The sequence below is a fragment of the Pinus tabuliformis genome, chromosome 2_2 (genome assembly GCF_031772625.1).
Source record: "Pinus tabuliformis cultivar Carrire ecotype Pingquan chromosome 2_2, CPIR1, whole genome shotgun sequence".
Taxonomy (NCBI): Eukaryota; Viridiplantae; Streptophyta; class Pinopsida; order Pinales; family Pinaceae; genus Pinus; species Pinus tabuliformis.
Genome location: NC_142300.1, coordinates 526,726,965 through 526,736,812, shown reverse-complemented (window position 1 = coordinate 526,736,812; position 9,848 = coordinate 526,726,965). Strand labels below are relative to the sequence as shown.

General features: G+C 41.0%; 1 protein-coding gene across 1 annotated transcript; it reads right to left on the bottom strand.

The window, feature by feature from the left end:
- Positions 1–7,431: 7,431 nt before the first annotated feature.
- On the bottom strand, positions 7,432–9,621 carry LOC149193672 (uncharacterized). Its single transcript, XM_089407394.1, has one exon. It carries the CDS (start codon positions 9,619–9,621, stop codon positions 7,432–7,434), a length of 2,190 nt encoding a protein of 729 aa, XP_089263520.1.
- Between the last annotated feature and the right edge of the window lie 227 nt (positions 9,622–9,848).

Here is a 9,848-nt window from a genome sequence, read left to right as displayed (position 1 = left end):
CAGCATATTCATTGACATGGCATGGCATGGCATGGAAGACATAATATGTATAATATGGAAGACAACATATATGGCATGGGCAACAACATTATGTAGATCATGGGCAGCATAATGTATGGGCAGCACAGTGATGTATGAGATCATGGGCAGCATGATGTATGGGTAGCACAGTGATGTATGAGATCATGAGTAGCATGATGATGCATGATGCAGCATGAAGGTACTACATGGTAAGGTGCAGCAAATGGAAGAGATGCAACACTATGATGGGTGAAGGAGTCACCTTAGAGAATCAGTTGAAGCAATATGTCTTCAACTGATCTCTGCAGATATCAAAAGCCAAAGTGTTGACTTCTATTGTAAATGTACTATCTCTCTCTCTCTCTCTTTCTCTGCTGAAATTTGAAGAACATAAAAGAAGAATTGATCAAGGGTTTCCCCACATTGTGGGGTTTGTCCCTGGCTAGCGCCACATCTTGTGTCCTCTTGTCTTGGCTTGTCTTCTGCAATTTATATTTATGTTCTATCTGCAGTTTACTTTAATGTTGATGTGATTGCTAATCTGGAAAAGATAATGAGCTAACTGTGAAAATTGAAATAAATTTCTCTAGCATAGAACATACCTAAAATTAACATGGGATCGGAGCTAAGGTGAAGACAATGCCCAAGCAAGAGTGAAAGAGCAATCACCAAAGACAATAGGGACAAGGATCAATGGGTTCCACATCTCTCTTCTAAGTTCACAAAGGGTGAAGTTGAAGCAGAGCATATTATCAGAATGGCGTAGTGGAAGTTTCTGATGGCCCATCTAAAGATCACTTCATTGGGAAGTTCGGATCTAAGGGTGGAAGGAAAGGCAGATGCCTTGGTTGCAATAAGTTTGGCCATCATGCGAAGGAGTGTCCGTAGGATAGGGACACATCTCTTGATGAAGATAATAATCATTCCAGGGACATCTTCAATGATCAGAGGAATGATAAGGAATGCAGGTCATCAAGGAAATGGTCAACTCTTCAAAGAAAGCAAGGAACCCCAGAATCTCTTTTAAGTACTTGATCGCAAGAAGAACCTGGTGTCCATCTCGGAAATGGAAGTCAAAGGTTTTAGGGTGGCACTCATCGATGGAAAGGTACTTGTTTGAAAATAGATTTTTCAAAGATGTTTTTGAGTTCAGGGTTGTATCATGTCCACTGGGGACCATGTCCATTGACTCAGCACCGAAGGTTTGTGAGTCAAATGGTGACTAGGATGCCTGAATTCAAAAAGAGCATGAAGGTACATGTCTGAGATGTACCGAAGGAAAATCTTACAAGGGGACCATTCCCCTCATGTAGCAGGGCCACAGGTTTGAAAAACCCATGGAGTTTGAGATTCATGATCAGGAATCTCATGTATGCAGGTGGTAGAAATCCCTCTATGGCTTCAAGCAAAACACCCCAAGCATAGTATGAGAGAATCAATAACTGTCTGATGAAGATGATATTCACTAGGAGTGAAACCGATCCAAACCATTCGAAGGTTGTGGATGTTAGACCTCTCATATCGGCACCTATGTCTGACAGGTGCAGACCCTCTCATTTGTAGAAGACAGAGGGAGTTGGATTCCGAATGTGGAAAGATAAACTGCAAGCCTATGACTACCTCGAGGATCTCAACTTTCGAGAAGTTATATGGTAGTGATGTCGGACCAGATTTGGGAATTTCCTCTGAGTTTCATAGACTCATTCATATTGATGTTCTTGGAGAACCTCCGTCCGGACATATGTGTTGCACTTAGCATGGTCAGCTCATATCTGGTTGAGCCTCACTGGATTGGTGCCAAGAATCTTCTGAGATATCTTCAGGGCACAATCTCTCATGGATTGAGATACACTGCTGGAAATATGAAAACTGCATGATTATTCAAATGCAGACTGGTTAGTGAGTACACATGATGAATACCACTGTGATTCTCTATGACAACTAGAGGTGGGATTTGATTATTGAGGAATCCTGTATTCGACAATTGCTCCAGCAGATAGACATCTGATACTGCCTTATCTGGGATATGGTAAGTCGATGAGCAAGGAGGCTCCATCGCATTAAGATGATGTATAGGTCAATACACTTTGTCAGAGCCCCGGGGAAAGATCAAATTTGTGATTTTCCTGAATGACTTGAAGTCATCGAGAGACCCTTGTACAAGGGTCCCGCATGTTGCATACATTGAGCTCTGGGAGCTCTGGGGGCTTGTGATTCTTACTGGAGCAACATATGACCACAGGGTGACTCACCCTCCCTTGGTGGTGCACATTGGGACAAGATGATTCGCTCTCTTGTGGGACAGGATGATTCGCTCTCCTGTGGACAGGATGATTCACTCTCCTATGAAACAAGATGACTCACTCTCTTGTGGGACAAGATGATTCGCTCTCTTGTGGGACAGGATGATTCACTCTCTTGTGTAGCAGGAATATTAGTTCTCCTGTGAGGTCTGGATGATGTATTCTCCATGACGGTTATGTAGCAGGATGATTAGCTCTCTTGTGAGGCTTGGATGATGTGTTCCCCATGGCAATTGTGTAGCAGGATGATTAGTTCTCCTGTGAGGACATGATTGATTAAGTTCTCCTGTTGAGGCATCTTACCCATGCAGTCTGGGAATCATGGGAAGTAACTCTCATCTGATCAATGAGCAGGGAAATGAGGATAGGGACCATAGCAGTACCAATGGACGCATCTTTGTATCTACTGTACACACTATGCTAGGATGACCGCCATTGATCTGGGATCAATGATACTGGTCTGGGACTAGTTGTAGGAGTTGTACCTACTATGACGCTGACTTTGGGTCGGTTGAGACTGGTCTGGGACCAGTGGTACATACTCTGAGACTGACCTCAGGTTAGTGCAGGACTGGCCTGGGACCAATGAGAGTGGTACATACTATGACGTTAACTTCGGGTCGGTTGAGACTAGCCTGGGACTAGTGGTACACTCTCTGAGACTGATGATACTTGTCTGGGACTAGTGGTAGGAGTGGCACCCACTATGACGCTGACTTTGGGTCGGTTGAGACTCATCTGGGACCAGTGGTACGCACTTTGAGACTGACTTCGAGTCAGTGGGGAATGGTATGAGACATTCTCGATCAATTCTTCTTCTTCATAGTTCAACAGAGCTAAATTGAGTAGAGCAGAGCAGATCTGAGCATAGCAGAGTAGAGCCAGCAAAGCCAACATAGTTGAGAAGAGCAAAGCAGAGCCAGTAGAGCTGAGTAGAGCTGAGTAGAGCTAAGCAAAGCAAAGCAGAGCCAGTAGAGCTGAGCAGAGCTAGTAAAGCTGAGCAGAGCTGGGCAGAGCAGTGCAGGGCACTGATGGCAGAGATAGTACATCTGGGCATATGGATCAGCGGATGGAGTTCTCCCTAGATGAGAAGGAGTGTTAAAATTGGCCACTAGGGCCAAACTCCATGTGGGTCATCTTATTTATGGTAGCTGATATTTTTATTGGATCCCTCTCATCGAGAGGTGTAGGATTGATCTAAATATCATCCGATTCCGATAAGTATTTATGGAGATATGAATTTATTTTGATTATGGAATTATTATCAAGCCGACCAGCAACTTATGTAGGCTCTAGAAGCCCAACCGTCATGTCTATTCATCATCTACATTTTAGTATAAATAGAAGAGGATTTGAATCCATTTGTACATACACTCTTCATGTGATATCCTCCTCTCCATGTCTTGGGTTTTTGGTGAAGGAGAGACATAAAAAGAGTAAGCTGGACTAAGTGTATGATGCCCTAGCCGTAGGTCATAAAGATTCTTATATACAAATCATGGAGACCTTATACATTGTTCAGATACGCTGGATGTGATATGTTGTTCATATACGTAGTTCATAATGGAAGTGATATGGTGTTTATACGCTGGACATATTACGTTATTCATAGTTCATGATAAGGATATATACGAAGACATTTAAATGCAGGCCATGACATTCATACGCAGGCAAATGAAGAAACCCTACCCGCTGTAAAAGAGATATGTATATACGCTGAAATAGACTGCTCATCAATGCAACAAGATATATACAGGCCATGATACATACAGGCAATACAACGCAGCAAGAATGCAACATGATATATACACACTGTCAATGATATACATGATGTAATATAAATGCAGTTGTAGAGACACTTATACGCTGGTATAAGGGACACTTGGAGATATGTTCACATAATTAAGGGTGCCATAGTCATGACAAACGACAATTGCAATCAGGACAATCAAGTCTTGGTCAACTACTTGATGATCACTACCTCTATCTAGACATGGTGTGAGGAGAAGGGTCATAGTAATACATCCTGGGCATAACTATGCGAATCTGTCTATGTCACAGAAATCATAGCATATGCAATGATCTTGATGACATATACGCTATCATCTATCACAGTGTATGAAGACTCATGACCTTGAAGACTTGATGGGCAGTAATGTTGATATAGCAGTCAATGGTATGACTGTAACCATCTTCAGTGGAATTGTGTCAGCATATTCATTGACATGGCATGGCATGGCATGGAAGACACACTATGTATAATATGGCAGACAACATATATGGCATGGGCAACACCATGATGTAGATCATGGGCAGCATGATGTATGGGCAGCACAGTGATGTATGAGATCATGGGTAGCATGATGTATGGGCAGCACAGTGATGTATGAGATCATGAGCAGCATGATGATGCATGATGCAGCATGAAGGTACTACACGGTAAGGTGCAACAAATGGATGAGATGCAGCACTATGATGGGTGAAGGAGTCACCTTAGAGAATCAATTGAAGCAATATGTCTTCAACTAATCTTTGCAGATATCAAAAGTCAAAGTGTTGACTTCTATTGTAAATGTACTATCTGTCTTTCTCTATTTCTCTGCTGAACTTTTAAGAAAATAAAAGAAGAATTGATCAAGGGTTTCCCACATTATGGGGTTTGTCCCTGGCTAGCACCACATCCTGTGTCCTCTTGTCTTGGCTTGTCTTCTACGATTTATATTTATGTTTTATCTGCAGTTTAATTTAATGCTGATGTGATTGCTAATCTGGAAAAGATAATGAGCTAACTATGAAAATTGAAATAAATTGCTCTAGCATAGAACATACCTAAAATTAACAATAATTATAATGATGATGATAATGAAGATGATGACGATGACATGAATTGTGATTTTTATGATAATGACAATGATGATAAAGATGATGGGGGTTACAATGACAATGATGATGATACTAATGACCTTGGCCATTCTTCCCAATTTTTAAATGTTGTCATGGTCATAATCATAATATTTATCTTTGACATCATCTTCCAAGTCATCATCACCTGATCATCATTATCATTATTTTAATCTTGGTCATCATCAACAACAATAATGGCATGAATGATGATTATGATGTTCATGATGAAGATGACAACAATTATGATAAAAATTATATTAGTTATGATGATGGGGATGATGACAATTATAATGACAATGATAATGGTAGTGATGATGATGATCATCGATCGTCTCTAAAAAATAAAGTTGTTATTTCTCCTACATATATAATGTGTCCTAACAACCCTTTTCGAGCACCTGTAACATTTTTTAGGTTGATGATATTTCTTATGATACCTATAATTATGAACAATTGACGACAATGTCCATGATGATGATGATGATGATGATGATAATGATGAAGACATGAATGGTGATTATGAAGATAATGACATGATGACGGTGATGGTGGTGATGATCGTGATAATGAAGATGATGACCCTCCCTCTAAACAAGGGAGGTACTCGTAATGAGACAAAAAAGTACTCTCAAATTGAAATATTCATATAAGAAGGGATCTGGATTGATAAGCATCAATGATGATTTACATCATCATAGCCAACATTGTCAAAATAGTAAGGCCTTGACTAACAAGTTTATCTCTCCATTAGATCAAAGCACAATGTTGGGAGGCATAATTTTGGACACCACTGCCTCTCTAGGCACTTACCCCACCAGGATGTTCACTAGGTATGTCCTCACATGATCATTTCCTAATCCACTATCATAATATTTGACACCAGGAAATGTCAATCCTCATGACTATTCTTATCTTGGATCAATGTACTTGACTTATGGCGATTAGTCCTAGTCAAAGTCCAAATTCTCAAATAATATTGGTCCCATATGTTTATCAAATCCACCATTCTCCCTACTAGTGTCTTTGCTAGGCTTACGATTGTTAGTGCTGGCCATAGTACATGACACATGGATAATATGGTGTCTACCCTCACTCCCTCTCAACCAAAGAGGAGACATCCACAAGCATAAGATTTTCTCAAGAATACCCATCATTTTCATATAGAATAACATCATTAATTTGTTTTCATCGCATGATGCCTTTATGATTAAGCATTCATAGATTTGTGGCAAAATATTTCCCCTTTTGTCATTTGTGATGAAATAAAATCAAAAAGTGAAAGCCAAAATCATTAAAGATACACTATATTGATTTATCTAAGTCTAAACTCTAAGGTTGAAGTGAAAATTCATGTAAATCTTATATCTATGAGTTGTGCCAAACTTATGAAAACCTTATTCCATAAGTCCTATATATAAGAAAAAGAAAAAGAAAGAAAAATAAGGCCCAATGAATGGTAACTCATGTATTCACTCCCTCTTTGGAAAATATATGAATATATACAATCCTAATCACACTTGATCACATGTTTGTGATGGTTAAATCATGAAGTCCTCTTTTCCCCTTGCATTTTCACTTCATCATTTAAGCACCTAATTGAGGATCTAGGGAATGTTTGTTGCCTAAGGGTTTCATGTCTACTCTTGGTTTACTTATGTCACACTACTGTCAATTTATGTGACAGAGTGAAATACATAAGTTTGTGGAGTTATTAGAACAGTGTATTAAGTTAGTCACCACACACACATGTATTACATCTCATTGATCCACATGTGTGGGTTGGAGATTCATTGCTTGACAACTTTAATGGAGACTACTTTATGGCTTTAATGGCATAGCTTACAAAATATATTGTTAAACATTGTGAATCATCCTTTCTTTTCCTTGAGACACTTGATAATATTGAAGTCACTCCCAATAATCCAAGGAGGTGGGGACTATAAATTTTTTTTCCACTGGAAAAATCAGTAACTTTCATTAATGTTTGAAAATTACATAAAGCAGATGCCTAGGCATTGCTGGATTGTTCATACAAAATTCACCTCACCAAGGTGTTGTTCTGTAGGTATAATCAAAACTGTTCTGTGTACATTCATCTGACTGTGCATTCTATCCGTTGTCCGAAAGAGGACTCTGTTTATAAGCATAATATCCATGTTCTATATATTTCTATTAACAAAAAAAACAAAAGCGCCATTGACTATCAGCTGTTGGGACTGTTGCCCCTTTGTTCTCTTTGATCTATGAATGGCCTGTGGTAAAATTGATACTCCTCTGCTCCATTCTGCTCCACTATTATCCCCTCGCCTCGGGGAAGTAACGAGGCCTCTTTGGATAATTTGTCAGCCTCGCTGTTATGCTCTCTGTAAATATGTAAACATGTGCAATGGTTAAATGCTGCTTTGAGTATGAGTGCATCATGTAATAAATTGCTGAGAGTGTGTGTATGACAAGTAGTGATATTGTTAATCCAGTTAACAACCACCAATGAGTCCCCAAATATATTGATTCTTGTATGATGATGCGATAATGCAAAATGTAGAAGATTGTGGACAGCAGAGAGCTCAGCGAAATTATTAGATCCATTGCCAAAGCCCATTTTTGCAAGGTATCGATGGTGTTCATTTATGTGCAGTACAAAACCCCCGCCACATCCACCCTGATTTGCTGCTCCGTCGAAAAATGCCCACGGGATGGATCTATCAAAGTTGGGCATGGGCTGTATGGATCTCGGTCTCGGGGGTGGAGGGTCTGGTAACTCATGATATGCTGCAATGATGGTGGCCTCTACCCGATTCCACGATATCAATCGGTCTTCAAATATAGCCCGATTTCGAGCAAGCCATATATGCCAAGTAGCCACAGGTGGAAGGTTTTGTAATTTAGTGCCCGAATGACAGTGAGACCAAGTATCCCAAGCACTTCTAATATCGATCCCTTTCCAATTGACAGCGATACCCAACAGATTACATATGTTGTTCCATAGGTTGAGGATGACAGGGCAGAGGAGGAATATATGATCCTGAGTCTCTGATGCATTTTTACAGAAGATACACCATGATGGGCCAAAAATGGCTCTGCGGGTGAGATGTTCCCCTGTGGGTACATTGCCGTTGAGTGCACACCAAAAGAAAAGTTTGGACCGGGGAGGAGCCTTGAGCTTCCAAATGGATTGCCACCATGACTGTAACGATTCAGGCATTCTGTGAGAAATGAGAGCAGTGTATCCAAATTTTGGAGCATATATACCATGATCAGCAATGCACCAAATAAGTTCATCTGGTCCTTGTTTTATACGGATGTGAGATTCAGATAATGCCTCAGTATAGCGATCCCATTCCTGATGCCATTGTAAAGGGAGATCCAATTGCTGTGCGGATTTCCAAGCCTGGGAAAATATATCAGTGCGTTGTTGGTCTGCGATCTGTGCAAAATGTCGGATATCCCGGGCCTGTAGGTGCATTATAAGATCTGGATTAAGGATATGTCTACCCCCACAGTTAATCCAAGGATCCAAACCAATTCTGCCTGTCAATCCATCATTAATGCGCCAAGCAAGATTGTTCCGAATGAGAGGAAGGGATTGAATCAAAGCCTTCCAAACCGATGAGCATCCCATTGTTGACCAAGTAGGGAAACGGGCCCAATCCAAAATATTATGAGGCCAAATGTATTTATAATAGACTACCTGTGTCCAGAGATTTTGACAAGTAAGCAGAGTCCACCCCATCTTGGCGGCCAGTGCTTTTGCAAATTCAGGTAGTTCCTTTAGTCCCCATCCACCCCACTTTTTGGGCAATGAGATTTTCTTCCATCCGATCCATGCAAATACTCTTTTATCCTGACTCCCATTCCAGAGGTATCGGATGCATAACTGCTGTAGCCGCCCCAGGATGTTTCTAGGAATCCAGGCTAGGGCCATCCAGAACACCGGGGTGGCTTCTAATACAGACTTTATGAGCACCAGTCTACCAGCCCTGGAGAGATATCTGAAGCTCCATCCTGTGAGTCTTTTTTCCAATTTGGCAACCAACCAGACCCAGTCAGCAATCCTTTGGCAAGTAGGTTTCAGATTGAACCCCAAATATTTGAGACCTCTATCCAGGGGGTGGACCGAGTAAGGGAATGCTTGTAAGCCAGTCTGGGTCTCCTGTACAGATGTGCGTGCACAGGTAATGGTTGATTTCATCTGGTTTGGCATCATACCCGTGGCAGAGGAAAAAAGTTGTAGGATCTTTGAGAAAGTTCGAGTGTCACGAACACTGCCATTGAGAAGTATAAGAACATCATCCACAAAGAGTAGATGAGTGAGATAGCAAAGGTCAGTTATGCGGAGGCCCCCAATGTCTCCAGATCGCTTGGCTGCTTCCATGAGGCGGCTGAGACCTTCCATGACCAACAGGAAGAGGAGGGGCGATAGCGGACACCCCTGCCTCAGACCCCTCTCCGAATGAAAAAAATTTGTAGCCGAACCATTGATAAGAATACTGAAAGATGGTGTGGTAATGCAGGCCATGATCCAAGAAATGTATGCATGAGGGAAACCCAGATGAATGAGGATCATTTTGAGATAGAGCCAGCTGACACGGTCAAAAGCTTTAGACAGATCGATTTTGAGGA

Bases quoted from the DNA above. Each gene is read 5' to 3' on its own strand.
- LOC149193672 (XM_089407394.1), bottom strand. From the start codon at position 9,621: ATGGAAGGTCTCAGCCGCCTCATGGAAGCAGCCAAGCGATCTGGAGAC.